Source organism: Agelaius tricolor, unplaced genomic scaffold (assembly GCF_023055355.1).
Source record: "Agelaius tricolor isolate 1412-34295 unplaced genomic scaffold, bAgeTri1.0.p SCAF_9, whole genome shotgun sequence".
NCBI lineage: Eukaryota > Metazoa > Chordata > Aves > Passeriformes > Icteridae > Agelaius > Agelaius tricolor.
Genome location: NW_027269269.1, coordinates 22,824,099 through 22,851,158, shown reverse-complemented (window position 1 = coordinate 22,851,158; position 27,060 = coordinate 22,824,099). Strand labels below are relative to the sequence as shown.

Here is a 27,060-nt window from a genome sequence, read left to right as displayed (position 1 = left end):
CAGCCACCACAGTCCAGCACATATATTACATAAAGTAAAAATCAAAACCAGAAGAAAACTAGCTTATTATTTCACTCCTAGTACTGAAAATGAAGTACATAAATTTATGTCAGTTACTGCAGGAATAAAAAATATGAGCACATAGAATTACTGAACATTAATTATTTTTAACAAAAAAGGCAGGTGTCTGCACAGTCACCTACAGAGATCCAAAAATTCCAATGTGTACATGCTGAAGACTGCCTGCCATTTTAAAATTATAATTATGATTAGGCTAATAATCATGACAAGTGCATAACAGTCAGTCAGTTCTAATTATCAGTGACTAGTCCATATGCAAAAGAGGAAAGACATTAATGCAAGTAATCTCAATATTATTCAAAAGCAGAAATATTTAATTTCAGAAAGGTGATAATGTATTAGGGATGAATGATAAAATGACTGCTAGCTACCAGAAACAGATATGGATTGTCTTTGAATTTAAGGCATGCTTTTTTTTTTCCCTCTTTCTTTATACAGCTATATTAGAACAAATATAAAGAGGGGAAGCCTAGATTGGAAGTAATGAAAAATTTCTTCACTGAGAGGGTTCACAACTCTGTCAGCCATGTTTTAAACTATAATACAAGGAGAAAGCCACCTTTGGATACTGATATTTAATTATTCTGAAATCTTTCTCTAGGATAGGCTTTCTGTGGGATTTATTTGGCTACTTAATTGTAGTCTTACATATGCCCAAACATTTTGATGTTGACATGCCACATGTAACTTACCTCTATTTTACTTCTTGGACTGCACAATCCATCCAAACACTGAGCAGAATACAGTGCCCTCTTCAAATGCAAAGTGGCAAAATTTTGATATTGCCGAATAGATCTTGACTTTTCAACATGGAACAAAACTAAGTATTCCAAAGGTTTACCAGGAGTATATCATCATATTTTACATACCAATGTATTTGTCTTTCACTTCCACTTCTCCCCGTTGTTTGAATTTGGTGTCCTTTTTAACAGGGGATGATGATACTGACTTTTTTCCTTTACTATCTTTTCCACTTGTCTTATCAGGAGATATCTTATCTTTTTCTTTTTCTCTCGCTTTCTCTTTTTCTTTCTGCTGCTGTTCTGCCTGACAAGATGAATATATGAAGTCTCATTAAAGCCTTTGTGAAGAACAAAGGTCAGACTGTTGCAAAACTTTAGGTGTTCAATTCTTTTATTTTCACACTTTTCCCTCTCAGCTGCTATAATATTCATGTGGTGCAGCTGTCTTGAACACCCTGCTTTTTCCTACTCAAACACACATTCAATTATTTAGATGCTCTTACTCAGTCATAATGCTAAGACTTCACATTAAAAAGGAACTGCAAGAGGTAGGTAGACATTATACCTACCAAACTAACAAAATGCATATGGGTAGAAAGATGAGTAAAAACCCCTTTGCTTTAGTTACTTCCACTACAGTAGTTGCTGCAGCCAGAAACCTTCCTTGGACTGAAGGGAAATATGGCAAAAATTCAATATCTGTTAATAACTTTAACATCTCTGTTAACACTCTTGACTATGGTGTAAAATGGTACTAGCACTATTTTTCTTTGATGTAAATATCTGTCTAATGTAAACTAGAACCAAGAGTTGTGCATTCATTTCACACAGGATATTACTCAGCCATTCTCATTATCTTCAAATAAAAACACCTACATAAAGCTGTTCCTAGTAATTTAAGAGTACAGGACAAAAAAAGATTTTTTGAGTGTCTCAAAGACTCACTCTATAAATCCAAAAAAAATTGAGAGTCGGTCTGAAATGAAAACAATAAAAAAATATTAAGGTAAAGTAGGTTCTGTAGAGAAGAAACTGTCCACCTTATTTTTGCCCAGCAGAATTACTACATTCAAACTATGCAAAAATTGCATTTCAGGATTATAAAGCTAAATTTAATTTAAAAAAATATTAACTTAACTTATAGTTACAATCCTCCTGATGCCACTTTAAAGGCTATTAAAGCAATTAGGAAAGCCCTTCATGCAAATGAGAGAGGTCAGCTAACACTATATAGTTGCTTTCCCTAGATCCAGCTGAAAAGCAGACTTTCCAGCTGTGAAAGTTGTATTTTGTTCAAATTTAAAATCAAAACAGAAAATATCTTCCTGCTTTTCCCTTCCTTCTTGAATTTCCTTTCTGTAAAATTTAGAAATGTCTTTGACAGAATCTTGAAACTATTTCCACAGTGTAATGAAGGATTTGGAGTCTTTCATTACTTTCTTTCAAATTTGTTCCACCTTTGACATTTCAAATTAGAAATTTTGATAGTACTTCTTTGAATTCTAAGCTGATGAACACATCAAACAGATGATATAATCATCATGCCACAAAGATCACAATCAACTTGATCTATTGCATCTGCATAATTTTAAGTAATTCTTAAATAAACAGAGACATTTATGGACTTGCCAAGATTCTAACAAAGAACATTACTTGACCTAAATACTTTAGAAAGTAAGAGCCTCTCCTTTCTTGGACTCTTTCCTTTTCCTTTTAATGTCATATTTCTCCTTCCCTACAAGGTGCAGCTTTTGGTGGAGTTTCTAATAATCCATTAATTCTGCAATTTTCTTATTTTAAGCTTCACATTTCAAAATGTTACTACCTCAAACAGTTTTCTAATTCAGAGACACTTCTCTTCTGCATAATATTTATGCCTGTCAATTTATGACAAGCTCCTGCTCCTAATGAAATACAGGATGCCTTATTTTTGGTTATTTATATATTATATCCATTCTGGGTATCTACTTAAGAAAAAGACCCATGGACAGATATGTTTGCTTTCTGAGAACTGATTTGCGAGTAAAATCCTGTTTTCAACACCCAGATTGCTGGCAACAGACCTTGTATTGTACAAGCTAGTTGGAAAGGATTAAAAATTCTATGGCAGCCAATTTAGAGATAGAATTCTAAATTAGAAGTCAGTTTCTGCCCACTCTGTACTGCAGAGCATCCTCATATCCAAGAGCCTTCCAATTCTTGACTCTGTCCTTCAACGGCTCTGCTTGTGTTTGCCTGTCACACATTGATATAGATACAATTCAAAGGAGGTGACAACTTTTGCAGACAGTTTGGCTAAAACAGAAGAGTAACTGTAAGTGCCAGAGACTCCTCAATCCTCAACATTGACTATCCACCAATTAACCAGGGAAATAAAATTACAGTTACAAGACTAATTTTGCTAAATCAAAGCTCTAAAGACTCCATTTTAATATTGAATTGCCATTAAACTTCAAAGTTTGGTTTGACAGTTTACTTACAAGAATTGACTGCTAGCTAAGAAAAAAGCAATTTTTTTTTCCAATTCACTATTAACAATCTATTCTACAGCTTCAGCCTCTCAATTTCTTTTCAGATTGAAAACGCATTATTTTTCTCATATTCTTCATATATTTCTATAGTTTAAATTATCGTTTCCTAATAAATTGAATTCTGTGGGAACAGGACACAATTTTAATGGAATCACCAAGCATTTAATGTTCTTGTGATTGTGTGCTACACTTCATCCACCAAATTCTCCCACAAGTAAAACTATTGATAAAGAAATTTACAGATTTTTCAGCTGTACAAAATCCATTAAACTATTTTCTGCTTGCATCTTTTACATGCACAGACTCCTTAGGTCTCCATATCATCACACTCCACACTATAGGTTTTGATCAATTAACAGGGTAAACTTACTGCAGCAATTGTATGACTTTCTGATAATTAATTGACTTTCTTCAGTTTCATGAATGTTTGTTGGAAAAGGACTATAGCACAACCTGTTCAGTAAGTTGTTGAAATGTACCATTGACAACTCCAAAAGATGTTAGAAATAAATTAGAGGTCTGATCTGTGATTCAGTGCAAGCTCGGTGAAATTCCTCCTAGAACAAATAAGCAATCTGTCCCAGACAATCTTGGAGCTAGTAGTGATGACCTTGGAGACAAATGGAAGCAAGTTTTGGGAACACTGGAAAATGTGGTACCTTGTTCTGAGAAGTGGACTTCAAAATATGTACTGTTTTGAGAGAGTTCAGAGGAGAGGAACATCCATAATCAAAAATGAACAACCATGGTACTTATTTGGGTTTGTTAGTTAAATATGTAATAGATTTCTGTAGAATGGAGCGTAGTGTTGTTCCATACAGGGAGAACTCAAACAGATTTAAATGAGAGTAGGGTTGGTAGGATCAGAAACCTTTTTCAAATGCTCACGTTGCAGAGATGGTTCAGAAATAATACTGGTTTCCATGGAAAAGCAAAGACACAGCACAGGGAAGTTTTAAGAAAAGGTTCAACAAACATCTGCCAGGAATAGTTTATGTAAATGTCATCCTGCCTTAGTGCTGGAGGATGGAAGAGATAACTTCTCCAAATTCCCTCCAGAGAGGAGATTCATAACAAGAACTCTGTCATAGTCTGCTCTGTGTCTATCCTTGATACCTTCCAAGTAACAATCTCTCCTGCCTTTACTTCAGCAGGGATACACATTCAGCAGAAGCCTGTTCCTAGCTCTATTTTCTATTCGGCCTAACACTCAGCTAAGCCATTACTAGCTGTCACCTCTAACAAAGACTTCTTCCATAGTGTTTTTATTTTCTTTTTTCCCCCATGTTCTCATTGGCTTTTGAGAATTGAGAACTTCATGCACAAAATCTAATCAACGTTAAAAAATATTTCTAATCACATTTCTCTTTAATTACAGTTTTAGAAAGACAAAGATGAGAAGAAAGCTGGATTTATGGAAGCAACATCAAAGAAGTGTCTTCAAAAATGTAATGTTCCTAGGGCATACTATAGTACCTTCTTTTCCTCTTCTCTTCTCTGAAGAGCCTTCTGTTTGAGACAAAGCAATTGAAATTTCAACAGCTTTCCAGTTAGTGTTACGGGAATTTTTTCACCCTGGTCCAGAAAGGCTTTGGCTAATTCCATCACCTGGAAAGGAAAAAAAAAAAAATCTCAACAAAACTACTACTTGCATAGTTTTCATACTGCACTTGACTCATATTTATTTGCATGCTGAAATGAGCAAGTGCTATCTCACACTGTACCACGTGTGGGTTGAAATGGCCACATTTCCAGACAAAACAATATATCAGTAACATACAGCACTATTCTTTGGTTCCAAAGACCTCAAAGTTATTTCAGCTATACTATGCGATAAAACTAGAATGGAAAAAACCTTCTATGATTTATGAGAAAGTCAACAGACACAGAGTTCTCACAGGAAAATGTAATTCTCTTTAGGTTTTAAACAAAGGAACAACATTAAGCAACTACATATTATAAAACAATAAATTAAAAAGCACCTAACAGATAGCAAATCAAGGGGAATAGTTTGCAGTACTGTTTACAAAGTGACCAGTGTCTGAGGGACTAGCCCTAAATGAAAGATAAAAACTTCTTGAAGGGAATTTGAGAGGGTCTGTCTTGGTGAAAACACACCCCCTCCCTGTGTAATTCTGATTCTGTTGGTATGCAGCCTAATTGGGGTGAAATAAGGCTATTGAGTTTTCTTAGGGTGATGACAGCAGCAGGAACATACAGCTGCATTGTCCAGATGTGTGGCATTGACAGGCTGTTTTATGACTATGTTTTTTACAGCTTGTTTCCACTAAATTTCATACAACTCACTAACATCTGGGCCGTTTTCCTTGGAGCCTCATAACCACTTTATTTACTGCGAAAAAAATAAAATAACATAAAAATACTGTTAAAAAGTTGTTATATGTTTCTTTTCACTTGTGTTGTCTCTGTAATAAAGTTCACCTACGTAGGAAGCGCTGTTGAGGAATAATATAACCATAATATTTTCTTACTTTTGTTTTTAAGCAACCATCAGCTTTATTTATAACCATGGGCTGAATTAGGTGTTACTCAAATGCTCTGACATGTTTCTCTTTTCTCCTCATGGAGCAATTACAGTTGGGCACATATGGTGTCAATTTTGCTTGTTAATACTGAGACAATGAAGGTGCACACTGCATCTCACTGAACTGTGTCTTGTCTAATGCAAGCACCACCATTAGTTTTGAGCTTTCATAGATTCTTACCTAGTTTAGAAATTTTCACTTCTCACATAAATGTAGCCAGTAAAATGCTTCTCTGAATAAAGCAAAGCCAAATCAGAATCCAGACCATTATATGCCAAATCATTGTTTCATGCAAACAAAAGCAAGGAGCAGAAAAATAAATGTCTTAAAATTCAGATCTTTTCCAAGTTGCATAACAGGGAGACAAACCAAAACATATGCATTTCAAAACCCTTCCAAAACAATCCTTCTCTTGCAACACAAATAAATCTAATGATCTTAACATACACAAAGGAAGATACATCATGATTAAGATGAGTTTTGGTTTGTATGTTTTGTACTCAAAGTAAGACTGGTCACTAGCTCAACAAGCCAATCATAGAAGGCTTCTGGAAAGACCCACTGACATCAGAGCCACAGCAGAAAATCAAGGACATGTTAAGAACAAGACTTAAAAATTACCACACACTGTGGGCACACTAGGAGCTACTAGTTATTCCAACAAAAAATAGTCACCCAGAGCTCGGCACACAAATTGGTGCTCTGAAAGAAAAAGACATTGGTAGAAATATCATATCAGTAACTTCCCCCAGAGAGAAAAATTCTCATAAAGTTTTTTTTTTTCAGAATTGATGTTAACAACCTATGGAAAGTGATGCTTCTCACTGGTTTAATGTAGGTGAGTTGCACATTTCTTGAAACACAGTAGAGGGGAAATGGAGGGATTCTGGAAGGATTCCTGAAAAATGTATATATAGTAACTCAGCTCAATGGCAGTTGCTGATTTATTGTTCATGGAAGAAGAAAAAAGTGCTCAGATTCTTAAACCCCACTCTTGCTGAGAATTTTAAAGCATTTTACCAGTCAAAAGCAATGCATAATAATTATTCCTATTTTGTAGATGGAAAATACAGGAATGAAGTAGAGTGGGTAGGAAGGACAAATTGTCTTATGTGAGCCATGAGAAGCATAACCAAAACTATTTAACAGGAATACATTCCATGACTGTGGAAAGAGGTCACACAAATAAAACAAAGACAGAATGAGTGCACTACATTTGGCAATACAAAGAAAGCAAATATCTTTTCAAACAGAAATGTAAAATATGCTTTATACAGGAGGAAATTAAAACCAATCCTAAAGACAGAACATAGATCAATCCATGCACAGTAGATAAAAAGAAATTAAATTTATTACACATCCATATTTACTTCATCTGTGGTCCTGTGAGTTATGCAGGCACCTGGCATAAACAGTTAAAAATCTACAGAGCCTCAAGTGAAAAAAAAAAACCGAACAAAAACCTCAAGACAAAAACTGGGTAGGAATACAGAAGGAAGTTTCTCAGCTACTATGATGTGGATTTGTTACTGATTGGCTATACTTCATCCCACCAATGATGATCTTTTTCTTATGTGAGAAACCATGGAAACTTGGATGGACAAACTTAGTTAGGTAGGGCCTCTTTTCCTCTAAAGCAAGAGGAAACTTAGCATTCCTCACACAGCAGGGGTCACACTGGTGAAGTGCAGAAAGGCTTTGGTGATGCAGTATTTGATCTCATATGGTGGCAGTATGAAGCACACAGAGATTTAGCTGTCTGGTGCAAAGGGCATGTATTTGGAGCCACCCAAACACTGCACGAGTGCTTGTAAGTGACCCTACACCACTGACAGATGTCAGCACCATTGAGATAGGAGATAGGTCTTAAAAGTTAAGGGATCATTTAAAGCCAGAGTCTTTGTGCTATCTTTCTTTGAAATGCCTCCTTTTTCAAGATACAGAACAATTGTGGCTGCCAAATTATAATCAGAAAACCTTCCAAAAAGATAAATTAGATTATAAACTTTCACAGCTTTATTACTACCTGGCAGCAGTAACATTGCTTGCTATGAACAGTGGTCAGCCCACTTCACAGTGTAGTTATCCCATACCCAGAGTGAGCTTTCTAAAGCGCTGTCTTCCCTCTTATTCTTGAAATTGTAAGAAATCCAGACCATCACATATGACTCAGACTCATCTAACACTTCCTCAAAGAAACATAATAGTTCCTAGAAGAACCAAATAAGTAAAATCCCATAGTTGCTGACACAGTTCAAGTTAAATTGAAGCAGGATAGTCATCAGTCAAGAGGGTCTATGGATTACACAATCAAGCTGGTAATTACTATACAGATGTATTTTCCTGAGCAAAATAATAAAAGTACAGGAAAAAAGTGATCTTGACTTATTAAAATCTGCTGTCAGTCTTACGAGTCCTTCACAAGCAACTTTTAAGACAGGCTAGGGGACAAAAGCTGCATGTATCATACTTATATTTTGTTTTTCTAAAGAAGACTTCTTTAAATATACTATTAAATACTTCCGACTCTGCCATTGTAATTTAATTGAATAAAGCAATCATTTTGAAAGAATACCAGGAAGGATCTGAGCTAACTGAAATAACTTTTTTTTCAGATGACACCTCCAGTGTGTTGAAAGAATTCAATTTCTCATAATTAGACCATTCACCTAACTTGATTTTAACTCTCAGAACCTCTTCCCACCTATGATGTCAAAAGAACACTTGCTTAATCATTATTTTTCACTACTGAATTAATGACTCACAGTTCAAAGAGAGTTTAAGGACTCACACAAATCAATAAATCAATTGCATATCTGAGCAGAGCTCCATGTAACCCTTATGTATCCACGAGGTAGACTGTAAAACCTAAGATCAGCCAAATGAGTCATCTTTGTTACTCAGTGAAGATGTGTTCCAGAGAATGAAAATAATTAAAGAGGATTTTATGATTTCTTGTGCCCCATGGAGTTCTTTCAACTCAACCTACTAAAATGAAGCAATACTGAGCAAATATGAATGCTGTTCATGTGCTAAATATCTTCCTTTCTCTTGTGAGAGAATTTCTCAAAGCAGAAGCAAATGGTTGCTTGTACTCTAGAAAAATAACCTGTCACTCATATGAGTGAGTCTGTTTTTTGCCAAAACACAACACAGCTTGATCTGGTTAGCAGAAACCTATTAGAATTATCCATTGTAAGAAAATCTGTTCTCTAAACCTCTCTCTACAGAAAATCCGCAACCTGAGGGGATATTTTAACTGATTTAATCTCAGAGATGTTCTATGAGAATTTTCTAACACACATGTGCAGCGTTATATCAAGTACTTATATTGTGTTTTAAGAAAAACAGAAATGGTGAATAACCCAATTTCAGTAAAAAAGAGAAAATACATTACAAAAAAATAAGTAGGGTTTTATTAGAGAGCTCATACAGGAGCTCTCATCATCTGGCATGTACACCTCCCATGGCTCCCTGACCATTAACTGTTATGAAAACCCAACTGCTTTAAGGGATACAAATATCCAGTGATTGGAAAGATCAGGCATTAGAGCTGCTATTTCAGGAAGGAGTTCTATGCACAGGGAAGGTTTTTTCTCACATGACCTTTCATATATCTGTTTTCTTTTAACACTGATTGGGAGGCAATAGTTGAAACAGCATTTAAGTGATTTCAGAAGAATGCCTACAGAACCCAGACCCTTTTAGAGAAAGAGGACAGGCCAGTCTGTTGTGAGTTGTGCTCAGATGAAGGGATATATTGCTATGATCAAATACTGAAATATTTACATTTCAGTGAGATTAATCTGCCCAGTAAATCTTTCCATTATGGTACAGAATATTTTAAGCTTCTGAGAACTAAATTGTCTCCAGCAATTTCAGCCAACTGAATCCACACAATGAACACCACACAGCTAAAAGATTTCGTCACGCTTCTCTAACATTGCATCTGGCTAGGAAGAGAATCCAATCAGAGGTGGAACAAAAGATTAAGAAATAAAATTGCCTCATCAAACCTTGTGCTGGCAGAATCCATCCAGCTACATCTTGACAGAATTTTCTAAGCCATATCAGAATATTTGGGCCAGGTAGTTCCAACAGCCTTGTAGACTGGGCACCAGAAAACTGGCAGGATCTTTCCACCTTGGTTGGTCCAGCTTTGCAACAGGGCTTTGAGCTTTTTTTTTTTTTAATTTGGAGACAAAGGATTCTAGGATTAGTTGCTGTACTTGAGAAGAATGTCATACACTTTATTGTCCTTAATGAACCTAATACAGCCCCCCAAAAACTTTGAAGACAAAAAACCAGAAGACAGCATTGCCTTTGGCTACTTCAGAGAGTCCCTCTAACACTTTAAGGATGACATTCTCATAGACATAATTGCTGTTTCCTCTAGTTACACAGACATCTCAACAAAACCTGCACAGAAAAAGCAGAAATTTGATACCAATTTGCATGTAAGCAATAACTCTTGTAATCTGTGAAGGAAACCCAAAGTGTCTCCAGTGTTCTAAAGCAGATTTTAAATAGGTAGATGAATTTCAAAAGGTTTTCAATTGTCTTCCCAAGAAAATAAATTGCTAACATTTTGAGTATTACAAATGGCCTCAGGTCAAATACTTACAACTAACAGTAATGAAATAATAATGCATGTTTCTAAAATCCTAGCTTTAGGACTATGAAGAGTCACTATTCTGAAATGAAACTAGGAGATGTGCATGTCAATTTCCTCATGTAAATAATAGAACCTGGCCACCCAAATTTTAGGAAGCAAAATTAGAAAACACAGGTCATTTTTCTGCTCAAGCTTGAGACTTTTCCCCCCAGTTTTAACATTTAGAAATGCTGGTACTTTTTAACATGACACATTACTCCTGGAAAGGGATACTGAACTGGAGACACCCAAACTGACAGTGAACAGCTACAATTTATAGAACTGCCTGGTTCATAGCAACAATGGTTTCTTCTCATGGAAAAATTAAAACCAAATGGAAGCCATACAGTTTGATTACTTAAAGGACTACATGGGCCACTTTTTCATGCAGTGGCATCAGATGATCTGACAATGGCAAAGGCTGATGCAAAGACATGCTAAACCAAAATTAACAGATTCTTTCCCTAACACCCTTTTAAGTAGATTGACCTAAATACCAGGAACCAGCAGACAGAGTAGATAAACCCTCCTCAGAAGATAAGACACCAAATAACTCAGGTAAATACACCACCTCATTTAGTGGATCATTTATAAAGTATCCTATATTCTGTAGTATAAACTGATAGGAGCTTGTTAACAGATAGAAAAGAACTGAAAACAGATGAGTAGATAATGCCCAAAGCAGGATTTAAAGTCCCTTAACCTTCCCTGAAGCCAGTACCTCCCTAAAAGGCATATTCATTTAACAACAATTCCCAAGTGTACACATTAAACCTCTGTGTATCCACACAGTGTAAGAGCCAAGTCCTTCTGCAATAAAATTCTCTTCACTTGCATCCACACAATACCACTTGACAAAGGCTGACTGGAAAACTGCTCCATTTTATTATGACATTTAAGAGTGCAGTATGAAATTTATTTTGAACTGGAATGAAAAATAAAATTAAGTATTTCTAGCCTTCTAATCATTCAGCATGGCTGCCAAGGTTGTTTCTAGTGTCAAACCCTTTCATGAAAACAATGACACCAGATAAGTTTTGGCTCCTGAGCTGTTCCATTTTACACCAACTTCTAAAATTGTTTTTGCTCAATTGGAATGAAAACAAAATCTTTCTAACTTGTATTAAGAACAGAATTCTACTGACATGCATATACAGAGTGAGTTTTGGTTTTTGATAGGGCTATCTTTACTTTTGAGAAAGCCTAATCTTGACCACAACCTTTGTTATGGTGTTGTGTCAAAATCTATACACTATCTATACACTTACACAAAAATAGGAAAGCTTTGATTATATGTTTCCACAAGAAATAGAAAGGCTTTCTTAAAAACACTCCTGACTAATGTTATGGTTGAAACTGTTTTCTTAAGTGCCCCATATCCTGGCTACTACTGGGTTTGCTTTTCTGCCAGTGGCAGACAACTCTTTTGAGCTTGTCCTTGGGTGAAAATATTCCTTCCCATAAGCGTTATGTCTCTGACATTAAAAGTCCCCTTTCATCAAGCTAAACCCAACATTTTTGATTTTTGTACCCTAAGAGTTTATTATAATGAACACAAATAAATGCATACTCCATATCCCTAGTGCTACCCTCCTTATTCCTTTTTCTGAAGATATTGTTAGAGACAACGATGAGAGTCTAAAAAAGGGGCATAGACAAAAGAACAATATAAGGTAATACAAAGGCATAAGGTAAATAAGACCTACTGAAGAGAGGATATGAAAGATATTTAGAAAGAGAACATCTCTTCTTAACTTTTTTAAAAATGAAATTCAGGCCACTGGGGTGAGTAATATAAGGTAATTTTGAATAATTATACACATGCATACACATTTAAAACATATTTTAAATATGTCTATTACCTAACTATAATTACATATAAAAATAATACAATTCTACATATTACATTATACAAATGTATATAACACTTCATTATATAGTAGGAGCACCTATCCCAGGAAACACACACTCGGTTCCAATCTAAAGTGGACTTTCTCTCTACATCATAATGTGATCAGCACTTCAAATAACCCTACCAGCAGCAACCTTTACTTCATAGGTCTACACTCTACACATTCCTAACAAAGCATAAATTCACATGAATGCTTGAAAGATGCTTTACATCCACTGCTTCCTGGCTAAACTTATTTAACTTTTTTCAACTTGGGCTTGTTAATTGTTATGTTTTACAATCCTACAGAAGTTCTTAATGTCTTGGTTATATATTTTGTTTTGGAAGTGACAGAAGAGGAATCTGTTTCTTGTGCGCCCAGAAAACTCAAGGACTCTTCTGTGTCTGCTACAGTCTATTGCCTATTAAGGCAAGAAGTACTGTGAACATTATGCAATTTCTCAAGGATAATGGCATCACAATCTTAGGGGGAAAAACAACAATAACAATAACAATAACAACAAGCCCAAAGAAAAAACCCCAAACATGTACAACATAAATAATTTTAAAACAATAAGATTCTATTTCTAACCAATTACCTTTTAGTCCTTTAAATGAGCTGTACAAAACATGAGCTAATTAAGATTTAAATGCAAGCACTCAACTGAACTGGATTTTAATAGCAAAACTATGCATATTATGCTTGGCAAAAGAAGGATCTAGTTTGGAATCTCTTTGGTTTGTTTATTGAAACTGCACAACTAGTTGATATCTCAGTATGCCTAGTGATAAGGGTTGGCTGTTATGTATCTTGACAGTAAGCCTGGAGCTTCTCCTGCTTTTATCTATCCAAAGGTTTGAAGTTTCTGAGCTGATGCTGCTTCCCTGTCAGCAAGGAGGTAAAATAAAGTGAGGTTTTGTATGAAAACAATCTGTCATGCAAATCTAGAACAGAAGAATCAAACAGGTCTTGTGTTCACCCAATGACGACAGAAAGAATGACTTGTAGTCAAAATTTTGTATTATCTTCTGTTTAAATATTTAAAGTTCCAGCATGTGATTTGAAATCTTATGTTTGGTTGCTCATCCCATGTGAATATCAGAGATAATTCACATAAACCAGGTGGGATTACAAGATCCTGGATAATGTAATTTAAAAGTCCTCACTATTTCAGATTCAATGAAGAAAGGAAAAAAATAAGAGACAACAGATACCAGCAGATATAGGATGAGTTTATTTTTTAACTGTACCAGACAAAAAGGAAGACTGAGCATGCAGACTAACCAGCATTAGAGATGAGGTATAATTTAACCAATAGCATAAGAAGACTGTGTAGCCAACAAGCATTAATTCCTTTGTTTGCTAAAATGCAGAGATAATGAAAAGCTTTGAATGACCTCGGACCTCCGACCACCAAAAAGCCCAGAGCAAAGGACTAACAGGATGCTGCTGGATCCACTGTGGTGTTATTTTCTACTTGAACTCTCCCTCTCCCCCCTCTCCCCCCTCTCTCTTCTATTTCTTAATTAATTGTAAACAAAATCTGTACCATTTACTTTGGCATTTGGTCTTGTTTTGGGCAGAGGCATCTTTCAACAATCAGATCTTAACAATACTATCATATTTAGTAGTGGCAAAATATCTTAATTACACGATGTTATTAACCTTAGTAGAAAACTGACCCAACAAACAGGTGCATAAACAATAAAAATACACACCTTAATGATAAAATACTATATTTTTAGTTGTAGCTGTTGTTAGAAAAATTGTACATGATAAATTATGAAATCTGTTGATATATTACAGGAAGCATAACATTTTCCCTTTCATATAGAAGGGAAAAAATTAACTCCTCAGCACTTTTATGAGAGAATCAGCCTATCATCATTCAATTAAATGCTTAAGTACAAAATTACCAAGCAGGACTCCTATCCCCATCAAGTCATGTAAGAATCAGAAAAGGTGTTGGACACCTACTTCTCCTGGATTTGGAAATCTTTTAGCTACATATTTATAAACCCTGCCCTGAGCCTTTTCACTTTGTACAATAAGAGTGATATGAGATACAAAACAATGAAATGATAGAAAGCCTAAGAGGAATAACTTAGAGCAGACAGAAGGAATTATTTTAGAATTATATAATTAGCTTGCAATGCAACCCCTGCATTTCAGTGGATGCAAAGTGTAAGATCAGTGGCATGGGGAACTATATTACTACTAATACCAATAATAAACACAATACTATGCATGTCATTAGTCCCAAATTCACACACATATTACATGTCAGATGTCCAAAGACCACTGAATGTCATGAAACTCACAATGCCTCTAAAAATGAATATGGAAACTTGTAGAAATGGCAGCACATTGAATCCTGCCACAGAGAACTGTATGTGGCAATGATAGAAATGCTCCTCTCAGAAGAACTTTTCACAACCCTGTGTTTTCTGCCAACCTTGTATTTGTTTATCTTTGCTAGTGGAAGCAGTGAAAGCTTTGACTGCTCAAACTGCACATGGAATGTATGTGAATATTCAGGAACAAACTCTGCCCAGGGAGGTGGGATTTTAATGCTGTGGCAACATGATCGATCTTTTAATTTGCTACAGCCTGAACGGAAACTGAGTCCATGCAAAAGGTCAGAACAGGCATTTTATATTCTGTGTTAAAGGAGGGGAGGAAAAAAATGTCTTTGAGGAGTAAAGTAAGTAGCTAATGAGACACAGCACTGACAGCTGGAATTTAATAAGTGTCCACTTCACAAGTAAAATTGCTCTTAGTAATTAAATACAGGTATCATACAAAGCTTCTGCTTAGAGCTAGACTTCAAAATCCTTCTGTCAAGTAGGACTGAAGAAGTTTTACATACCAGGTAATATAAGGGTGAGTTTGCCTGGGAGGCTAGTCCTAAATGAAGAGGGTTAATTGCATAAATTTCACAGTCCTTTCAGTGGTAAATAATTCCAAAGGGACTTGTTCAGATAGGAGCCTGGCATTACTGAAAAGCAGACCGCAGCTAAAAAGTACTGTTATAAAGTCCACCAAAACCTGAGACACATAAAAAGTTTATTAGTCATTGCAGAAATAAAACACAAACAAAGTCTTTTTAAAGGGATACAAAATTCTTTATGCTCCAGGTCTGTAAGGACCATAAAACCCTACCTGAGAAAATTTTAAACAATCTTCTAATTAATCACAGGATTTTATCACCTCTCTCAAGCTGTAAGTAAAACATTAACAGGGTAGGAGGAAGTACTCTTTGTGCTAAGCATGACTCCAAACCCTGCTGACATAGCCCACTAGATGAATCAGGTTACATCAAACAGATTATCATGGGTACTAGCACACAGAATAGTGTTTCATATAGGGGACTGCACACCCATAAATGAATGTATAAGTTTCTAAATTATTGGGAGGGTCTGAGACAGAAGAGTCTGACAGATTTTCTGTAATTTGAGATATCACCATCAAAATATGACCATGTAACACATTCTTCAATAATGAAACTCTTATCCCTTTGATCATCACATAATCAGCAGTCTGACAGAATATTGCTGGTATCACAAAAACAAAGCAGTTTAAGTATCTAGAGAGTTGAATGTTTTTACCAGCTAGAGTCAACAAATTTGCATTTACTCAAGAATGTATAACAAAACCACATAGCTCTACACACTTTGGGGTAAGAGAGTACTGACTATGCAATATCTGTTTTAACCTACCTCATAGTACATAGGCACATCCTTAGCCCTTTTTCCCTTCGGACGCCCAGATTCTGCGATCTGCAAGTAAATAAAGCATTCATTACCCAAAGTACTTTACTCATTATTCCCCTTTGCAAATACTACACTCACATTCCAAGACAGAGAGGAATCATCTTATGGCAACCCTGTACCTTAGGGAGGGAGTTTTTTTGATCAGCACCTTTAAGAAAAGTCTGTAACAAAACTTCATTTACGGGGAGCAGAGCAGCTTACATCATAAGCTTTTCTTTTCCCATTTTTAACTCCTATGAATTAGAGCAATGAAGCTGGTAAGAAGAGAGTAAGTCCTGTGAGGAGTGGAGGAGGGAGCTGGAGCTCATTAGCCTGGAGAAATCCATTTCTCAGGGGAGAACTTATCACTTGCTACAACTGCCTGAAAGGAGCGCGCAGCAAGGTGGGGATCAGCGTCATCTCCCAGGCAACAAATGGCAGGACAAGAGGAAATGGCTTCAAACTGTGCCAGGACAGGTTCACGCTGGACATCAGGAAGAATTTTTTCACAAAAAGGGTTGTCAAGCATTAGAGTGGGCTGCCCAGGGAGGTGGTAGAGTCACCATCCCTGGAAGTGTTCAAGAAATGACTAGATGTGGCACTTAGTGCTGTGCTTTAGTTGGTAAGCTGATGTTCAAAGGTTGCACTTGATGATCTTAAAGATCTTTTCTAGCCTTAATGATTCTATGAATTAGTGTAATTTTTAAAACCTCCACAGAGTAGTTTATCATTATTACCATAGACCAAAGGAGGCAGGATCTAGAAGTGACATCTACAGTTTGGTTCATTATTAAAAGTTACTTTCTTGAAATACCTGTTTGTAAAGGTCTTCAGATGTTACCACACTGAAGAGTTTTCGCAGTGGCACCTGCACAGCAAGAGCCAGGGCCTGGGTGTGGATTTCATCCTCAATCTTGGTCCCGACAACGAAACTGATGCTAGGCTTCCAGTCATCCTACATTACAAAATAAAATATTTAAGGTATTAAAACTCATGCCAACAAAAGTCCTCTTCAGTTTCAAAGAGTAATCTTGTAGAGACGGCTTTATGTCACTTTAAGATATATTAAACATCACTGTATAATCACTGAAATTGCATGCAACGCGAAAAAGCCCCTATTACTTTGTCCTAATTCTTTCTGCCATCAGGTGGCAGCATTATGCTACGCAAAACACAAATGCCTACTAACAGCCTTAAACCTTTTTCCATGCAAACGATGCATTAGCGTCTCACAAAGATGTACTAACTTTTAAAAGGCATTTGCAGATTTGACAGTTCAGGTAGCAAACGAGAAGTGAGTTTTGAATATATGTACTATTGTGATTATTCGATGTAGAAAAAATTAGCAATTTTCAGCTCCCTCATCCTGTGAATTAGATAATGCCCAGATACTATTTTCTGTACATTGTAGCATTATTTTTATGATGTTTTATAAAGGTATATTTATGCATAGTATGGCTCTTGCATGGCTTCACTAAATATTCTGAATAAAGAGAAAATACTTCCCAATGGCAAGTTGTACACTACAATATTGATAAGTTAAGAACATTTGCAGTTTTCAGACATTTGCAGTAGCATATACATTATTGTAATGTAAAAAGTGTTTTCAATACTATTAAAAATTCAGAACAAGAGAAGACTGGAACGCTTTATTTAGTGATGTACATCTACAAAAGCTTAAAAATTATGTAACTTAACCAACTTTTACTGGTTACTGTCTTTCACATTCCTATTGGAATCCCTTTCACAGAGTTGCTATCTCCAGCAATTCTACATCTCACTCTCGAGTATTCTTTATCAGCACTAGTGGTGGCTGAATTAGGAGCATTTTGTAATGGCTGTGATATACAGGAATCACCTTTCTTTTTTTTTTTCAATGCACGTCTGCGTGTGTAAACTGCAAGGTTACCAATGCAGCTGCATAAAGGTAAATATGGAAAGGGATTCCGTCAGATCAAGGCAGTCCCAGGACAGTCACATTAATCAGAGCAGAGTCACAGTTCAGTGTGCATCATAGCAAAGAAAGATTTTAAGAGATTTAAGATAGGGTGGTGACTTTAGGATATTGAATATTTTAATATATTTATATTACATACAAAGTCCTTGTAGAATAGGAACAAAACCTGAGCTGAATTATGGTAAAGTGAGGAAAAGGACCATTCTAAGAAAAAGACTCAGATGGTAAGAGAAGCATCTTCTTCCATTTTTATAGTACCATTCTTAATTTGTTCCTTTTCTTAGATGGTAAAAAGCCTACTCAAAGATCTGCAATTTGAGTAACTGATGGCGTGGGATGGGAGAAAGCCACAGCTGACTTAAGTTTCAAAACAGTGCATGTTTGTATGGTGGGAAATGGTTTGTCAAACACTCAAGGTAACAAAGGATAACATCACATGAGTATGCCCCATTTTTCTAACCACAGAATATTCAGAAAAACAAAAATGGTGTAAAGATCACCTGGGTCATTAAGTGAAACTGCAAGTAGCTACAGATCAGATAACTAATCCAAAAGGGTGCCTACAGCTCCACATATCATGAACTTCCTTGATGGTTTATTGCAACACAAAATAAACCTCAATTTTTTAAAATTATGAAGTGCTAGAGAGATCAAGCATATCTCTGATGCTCTAGGAGTGTGCAAACATGGTGGAATTTATGAGTGTCCAGCTGCACTGGGGCAGCAGACACTGCTCATTGGAGAAGTGGCAGCAGTAGTGGGGACTACTGCATCAAGTACACTGAATTTCATTTTGCTCTTTGAAGTCTTTCTGCCTAAAGCTGCAAGACAGCTACTGGTGCACAGCACTGTGAAAGAGCTCTAGGTATTCCAATATTGTCAACATGCACAGGAGTTGCAGCTAATCTGGATTAAAGCTATCACTGTATACCTTACAAGTATACAAGAGTTGGACTGTAAAACTTCAGCATTCTTTGAACAGGAAGTATTTAGATGCCCATGCTTGTGTGGAAATGCATAATTTTCTAGACTCTCAGAACTGATTTTGAAATGCTCTCATGTGTCAGTATCCTGGTGTTCCCAGTGACCAGCACACACAGAATCTTTTGAAAAACCATCTACCTGTGGCATGAACTAATGGAGCAATTGTTATCACTACACTGCCCACTTCAGGGGGGACCACCAAGACAGGGAAACAAGGTCCATAAAGTCTCACAGAGAGATGCTGACAGCTTAAGAGCAGCAAGAATCAGGAATGTCAGGTTCTACTTAGGATCCTATGGTAAGCATGGTCCAGCAGAGCAATACTCCCACAACTTCCTGCAGTTCTTCACATATATATATATATATATATATATATATATATATATATATATATATATATATATATATATATATATATATATAAATCCATCAGAGAATTCTAAACCTCTGCCTCATGCCTTCTTTAGTTCCTCCTTAACATACTGATAGCTTGCTGCCCACAAATCAATCCTGCTTAGCACCGATTAATAACACTGCAACAACAATGTCTGTGGAACCTGTCTTATTGTCTTCTCTCTTCTTATTTTTCCACCCCTTGGTCACAACTGTTCCTAGTTAATTTCTCCTTCCTTTTCCACTCTCTTTTCCTGAGCTACACCACTTGTCTTAATGTTTCCCCCACCTGTGACTTGCTCCCGAGTTCTTGTCCTCTGTCTCTTGGTTCATCTAGTCTTCAGTTTCATTATCCAATCCCACTTCAAGCTTTCTCCATCCTCAGATTCCTTCTCCAAATTCTTATTCTCTAGCCCATATAATTCCCAGGCATTTTCAGAGTTATGGTTGAGCAATGAGACCTTCCTTCACAAAAGTACTATAAGCCTTTCTAAGAAAAGAGAATTTTCCTTGTTTCACTGCGGTGCCCTCCTTCTCAGCAGCCTGTGATAAAGCACCAAAGCAAAACATCAGGGTAGGTCCTGATTGTGCAAAATTAATATTTAAAAAAACACAACAGGACTTATACAAACAAAATTATCCAACCCCAGCTTTTTTTTTATCCAAGAAAAAATTATCATCAGTGAGCCACATCTTCTTCCCAGTGGAAATGCTCTGCTTCAAAGAAACAAGGTGATAAATCTGCTCCACAGAACAGCTATGAGAATATTTATACTATAGGCAAGACATTGGCTAATACATTAAAATAAAATACATAGAATGAGTCTCTACAAGATAACTGAACTGGTAGTGAAAATTATAAACTTACTTAATTCTACAGAAGTATATGTAGCTCGATACAAGGTTTTTTGCACACAAATTTAATTATTATTAGAGACAGCCTATACCTCCCTGGTGCTAAATGAAGAAAAGAAACAGCTTTTCTTTAAAAAGTGCAACACCTGGGAATGGGATCTGGAAGTAGCTAGTATATATCCAAAGCAGCAACACACATCTTCACAGTCAATAATGATCTAGACTTCCCGGAGTCATTAATAGCATGCCATCTATTTCTAGACTCACCAGTTTTGAAGTCCTTAAAGATCATTTTTCAGAAAAGCTGCACACTGAGAACATGAATTGAAGTCAATAGTCAATGTGCAGCATAAATACACAGCTTAAGGTGTTTAATTGATTAGACTATTTTCTGAGGTTAAAAATCTAATATTTTTGCAATACTGCCTTTATATTATCGATCCTGTAACAGTATCCTTAATGTTCAAGGCACTGAAAGGACAGAGGAGAAACAGACCCTGCTTCTACAGCTCACCACCTAAAATCACAACATAAAAATGTGAAGGAAAAGTAGTAAAATGTATATGGTTACTCTAAAAATATTTTCTCCCTCAATATACAACTGCTCCTCTACTTAGTTTTATTCTTTCAAATGTTATTGTAGTATGAAGGCTTGAGAAAGGATCTGAAAGAGGATAGATTAGTGACCCTAAGGCTACCTCAAATGACATTCCCAGCTTAATGAACAGGATAGAAAAAACCATAAAAATAACTACTGGAAAATCATGGAAACAGTCTAGGGAGGTTGCCACCGAGAATTTAACATGAGCACTACAAACTGCACAAAGAAGACCAAAATGCAGGGAGCAGATATCCCACAGAATCAACAATGCTGGTTCAAATGTGAATTTAAAAGAAAATTGAAGCTGGAAATGTGGCATTGGCAACTGAATATTGCTTAAGCAATCTGAAACAAACTCCAGTTAAGGGCAGGCCAGATCACTTTCACTGGAAAACATCCAGTGACAACCATTGCTACAAATGACACTGTCCTGGTTTTAAAACTCCTGGCCATGTCAAGAGTTGAAATGCACCAAAGTCTCTCAATGTTAGAAATAACCATCTGTGTGGGAAACTTCTATGTTCCTCAGCTGGAGAGGCTCCAAATCCACAAGATCAACCTAATTATGGAAGCTCCATGTAAGCAGCAAATGGCTGTCAAAAATCCTTGCTTTCACAAAACACAGAAGGTGCCTCATCTTCTCACGATTTTGCTCTCAAGGCTCCATTGTGTTCCTCTGTAATGTGATTTTTCCCAGCTCTTAAAAACCAGTACACATAGCCTGTATATCTTCATCAAAGGAGTATTGGAATAGCATAGGTCTGTTAAGAAAATATCTAACTTTAATTCACATTGAAGAAAAAAGCAGATGTAGCACACAAATTTTTTTCTTCCTTTTTATACGTATCTTGTTTTCTCTGCTTCATTTCCTAGACACAAAACGCCAGCTATTCTAGGGAAGACAGTTGAACAAGTCAGGTATATTTATTTTTTTAGTACCAGTTTCCAGAGGTCTTTGGCCAAGAAAAGTATCAAGCAGCCACCTTACCCTCCTCCTATTTCCAGACAATCTGGGTATATGACATTTTATTTTTGTGGTACTTACTGTTGTGGGTTTTACTGTTTTTTTTGTTTGATTGCTTTTTTGGTTGTTTGTTTGGGGGGTTTTTGCCGTCTGTTTGTTTTGTTTTGTTTGGGTTTTTTCTCTTAGGACAACAACCAGTAATTTCATTTCATTACAGCAGAATTTCAAATTTACCTATAAAGGCTGAGAAGAAACATTTGAAAACTCAAACTCAAAACATGTGAGCATCAATTAGTGATTTATGAACAATTAGAGTAGTAACAACTCTAGCTAGCACTCTTTACTTTCAACAATGAGGGAGCTTGTAAACCAGTAAATACAACTGGCATTACTCAGAAAGGTTGTATATCAGGAGTTTTGTAGCCTTAAGGTGACATCTCTGCTTGGAAATCTGCAGACCCACTTTCATTGCTGATGACACACCCACATTTACTAATGGCTTGTGTTCTTAAGAGCCTGAGATTTTGCTGTACAACATGGGCAAGTGAGAGAATATCAAAACTCAACAAAACGTTGATTTTTCTCTGAAGATGAAGTAGTATAAATAGCAATCAAAAGAGAAGCCATCCTATTCAGAACATTTTTAGAGGTTTCACAAGATTTTAAGTTCAATTTTCAGGCCCTAAAATGCCATCAAATGAGAGGAATCATAAAGATGGAAAGTCAGCACAGAACATGGCTTACTGCTGCTATGCTTAGTTATACTAGTTAATAAGAACAAATAATAAATGACAGTTATCTCAATTAAGGGCTGTATTTGCCCAGAATTCACCATTCACTTAGCAAATATCACCCTTTAGCTACTTAACACATGCAAAGTTTAAAACTACTTAAGAATCTTAATTTATATTTTGCAATTTAATTCTGTAGTGAGCCCAACCAAAATAGATTATAAATATCTGAAGGCAAATACAGTTTGCAACTCCATGTTCTTCTGCATAGCATATTGCAAACAAGAAAGAGAGACATAAATTATAATGTGAGCCTCTGGTAAATCCATATTTCCTCTGTATGTATTTATAAGTTGTGTGTTTGCCAGTTTTCACAGTGCATTTAGTAAAAGCAATTATTTGATTAGTAAATATCATTTAAATAATATTTTAGTTAGTGTACCCGTTCATAAAAATCTTAACAGCACTGGTAAAATGTTTTTCCTAGATTGAACTAATAAAATAGTGTAAGTCATAAACACATTAAAATGTGAAATTTCACCACTCAGTCTATCTGGTACAATTTAAAACCAGTTGTAGCAAATTCCTTTTGCCTTCAATAAAGGGAAAGAATATTTTTCAAATTGATACAAGCAGATCTACAAATTCTTTACATGTGAATTATGAGGAGAGACATTTATTTACTTGACAGGAGGTTCCTGTCATCTCCCAAATAATTTCCGATTCATATGGTATTTCATATACAGTACTGAGGACGAGTAAGAAATAAGTTTTGTGCACTATATCTGGTGAGATCTAAAATTCAAGCTGTTCAACACTCTCTTTTACAGACTGCTTTCAGTTCCTGAGTTTTATATATTCGAGTTTAAACTTTGTATGTTGCATGATTACTGGGGTAGGGCGAGTGGGGCGAGGAAAAATGTGGTTAGACTATTTGCAGAATGAGATTTGATTTTTAAAAACCATGTTTATCCTTTAATAAAAACCCCTATGTGATTAAGTAGTTAAGATATTCAATGCTTTCTGTGTTCAAGAGGAAGGAATTAAATTTGGCACCAGAGCCGTACTTGTGTCAAAGATTTGCTTTTACAGAACATGTTTATTTACATTATGTACACCCACATTTGGCCACACTTGATGAATCTTGATTCACACATGCTCAGAAGAAATTTGCTGGCATTTGACAGTTTTGCACCGAGTGTGCTCTTGCCCACGACTGTAAGAGCTGAATAAGAACACTCCTGCAGTAAGAAATTTCAGTGGCTGCCCAGCATCTCAGAAGCCTGAGTTCAAGCTGACTGCAGCAAGAGGACAGTTTTTCCCAACTTCCCAAGACTCTATCTGTGAACAGCATGGCAGAGAAAGTGAAATTAGCTTAACTGGAACAGAAAGCAGTCAGACAATACCAGAATTACGGAAACAAGGTATCTCAAGTCAGCCCCCATGGGTACAGGAGTTACGATAATCTTTAATTAGTTGATCACGTACCTTTCCCTACAGAATTCTTGTCCCATTCAGTGAACATTCAACATTTTTTTTCCATCTGCCTCAATGAGTGGTCCAGAATAATACCAACTTTGACATTTCCTAACTTTTGAGCATTTTATTTCCTGCCTTTAAAAATACTTCAATATAATGGTTTGCATTTAAGAAATGTAATAAACTACATGTAGCGGCAGCAGAGCATACAAAGCACCTTGTTCAGTGAATTCACTGCACAATATCCACAGCCACAATAAACACCACTATAAAAAAACATAATCACTAATTGGCACCTTGCTAGTAAGCACTGGAGGAAGACCAGGAACAGAGTAGGTGATGGAGATTGAACCTTCACCTCATTCTTACACTTCAGGGACGATTCCCAAGGGAAGAGACAAGATTCACAAGTAAGAAAGGGCTCAAGCATCTTAGAACTCTACTGAAAAATCTGTGTCCTAGGGAAAAATGGGAAAAAACAGACTAAGCTATTCAAAAAGCGGTCTTGTTTGGCTAAACTTGAATTATATGGTTATTATCAAATAAAAGTAAAAGTGAGTAAATATTTAAGAGATTTTTGGACATCTGTGGCCTTTTCAGGAAAAGCAATTAGCGAGTTCAAAAGCCTCCTCCTGAATTAAAAGTTCCTCATATTTAACCAGTGCTGCTGGCATATTAAAAGAAAAAAAAAAAAAAACCAACAAAACACAAACCTGCATCAGCTAAAACACAAACCTTCCTTTTTTTCTATTTTTTTTTAATAGGGCACAACAGGAACCCAGAAAACAAGGAAACCACGGAAGCAATTTGTCTCACTTGCAGAAGCCCTGCTAGATAAACACATGTGAGATAAATATTATTGTTTGCTAAACTGCCGGCCTATTTTGAAACCAAATTCTCTTTTGCAAGTCAAGATTTATGAGAATTACATTGCTTACACAGAACCTGGAAACCTAAATATGCCTTTAGATCCTCACACTCTGTAAAAGAAAAAATAATAAAAAGGAAAAAAAAGTGTCTTTTAGCTGCACACACTCGGGCAGGAAAATTACAGCCTCACATTTTCAACGCTACAGTTAATGCTGTGTCAGCACCTCCATCAAACCTCGTTGTTCAGCAGTTTATAAAAAGTTCACTCCGAGCCGAAACTTGGCACCCAGAGCCCAGAAAGGAAAGTGCCGAGGAGAGGAGGAGCAAAGAAACTCGCTGGGCCACGCTGGTGGCGGGGGGCAAAGGGGCAGGGGGGCTCCGCCGCACATCGGGACCATTCACGGCCCTCCCGGGGCCCCCCTGGACGTCCGGCAGCCGCAACCCCCGGGCCGGGGAGGGGCCCGAGCCGCCTCCAGCCCGCTCCCCGCTTCCCCCGCGCCGCCGGCTCTGCCCCTCGGCTGCCTTCACCTCCTCGAGGCGGGCGGACACCAGCGCGGGCTCCCAGGTCGGCAGCACGGACACCGGCGTGTCCCGGCCGGACTTAGGCTGCTTGGGGCCCATGGCGGTGCAACGGCAGCGGCGGCAGCAGCAGCAGCGGCGGCGGCCCTACGCGTCGCCCAGGAGACGGCGGCCGCGGGCGGAGCCTGCCCTCAAGGGGGGCGCTGGGCCCGGCCGCGGGAAGGCGCGGGGAGCTGGGGCTGCTCAGGCTCGGGAAGGGACGTCACCAGTGCCTGTAAATATCTAAAGGGGGTGTCAGAACATGGAGCCGGCCTCTGCTCGGTGATACCAAGGCAAGGACAAGACGCAGCGGGCAGAAACTGATGCCCGGGAAGTCGCACCTGAATACGAGTGCGAACTTTGCCGTGCGGGTGGCCGCACACTGAAACAGGTTGCCCCGGGAGGTTGTGGAGTCTCACTCGCTGGAGGCAGGCAAGGAACCATCTGGATTCAACTCTGTGCCTTGTGGTTCTCTGCTTAAGCAGAGAGGTTGGACCAGATGATCCACTGTGGTTCCTTCCAACCTGATGGATTCTGTGCATTCTCTTTGGGCTATTTGGGTACTTTCATCATAATTTTTGAAACAATGAGCAGCCTTCATCACGGCCACCCGAAGGAGAAGCCTCACGGAGGCTGCGTGGGGAGTTCTGGTGTGACACACGCTCACAGGGACACCAAGTGACACATCTCGTCCCCAGGGCACCAAGTGACACATCAAATCCCCAGAGCCACATGGCAGCACCCTGGCAGCTCTCGGCGTGCCCCTGAGGAGGATGAAGGAGCGAGCTCAGGCCTGGCGCTGGAGCATGGCCGGCGAGGCGGGGGGCGCGCAGGTGTGGGCAGCCAGGCCAGCTCCCAGGCCCAAGTGGCTCTCCAAATACTACCATATGTTACGGCACTGGGACCAGGAGGGGAGAGGGAGGCACTGTTGGGAGAAAACAGGAGAGCTGCCAAGATAAAGAATTCATTACAGAGGAGTCATGTTGTGATCTCACACTGGAGACGAGTGAAATATTCAGTGTGATTTAACATTTGGTGAAAATACCCCAAACCACATGCTGCCCTTCCCCCACCCCCTTATACCGACTGGGGTTGCTCAGAGCCTCCAAATCTTTATTTTATTTTCGTCAGAGCTTAAAACCCTGCTGTGCGGTGTGTTAGTGCCTTAGTCAGGATTTCATTCTGGGATGATACTGACCTGGTGTGTGTGCTGTATAAAACACCTTTCATTATGCAGCTTTAGTTAAGGAATAGGAATTTAGCTTCATAGGGGATGAAACAGGCAAATCTCTCATCTTTTTAATTTGCAGAAAGGTATCTTCCCAGCATTTCTAAATAGTGATACAGTTGTTAACATGGGAAAGCTGCACAGTAGATTTGCCAACATCCATTAACATTTCCCCCAACCCATCTCTTGGCTGGTATCCATTTTTTCTCTTTTTGAGGTTTTCTTTTATTGTCCACAAAAA

At 37.5% G+C, this 27,060-nt stretch overlaps 1 protein-coding gene across 5 annotated transcripts in view; it reads right to left on the bottom strand.

The window, feature by feature from the left end:
- SPAG17 (sperm associated antigen 17) overlaps nt 1-25,798 on the bottom strand; it is an 89,255-nt gene extending 63,457 nt beyond the window's left edge. For 2 of the 5 annotated variants that reach the window (XM_071433224.1, XM_071433223.1), the window contains exons 1-5: nt 25,562-25,793; nt 17,014-17,154; nt 16,167-16,226; nt 4,832-4,963; nt 951-1,128 (exon numbers count right to left, since the gene is read on the bottom strand). In XM_071433224.1, coding sequence (XP_071289325.1) covers nt 951-1,128; nt 4,832-4,963; nt 16,167-16,226; nt 17,014-17,154; nt 25,562-25,654 — 604 coding nt within the window. In that variant the 5' untranslated portion in view covers nt 25,655-25,793. Of the gene's footprint in view, nt 1-950; nt 1,129-4,831; nt 4,964-16,166; nt 16,227-17,013; nt 17,155-25,561 lie in introns of all 5 variants that reach the window. The other 3 variants (XR_011680134.1, XM_071433225.1, XM_071433222.1) reach the window with 3 other exon arrangements.
- Between the last annotated feature and the right edge of the window lie 1,262 nt (nt 25,799-27,060).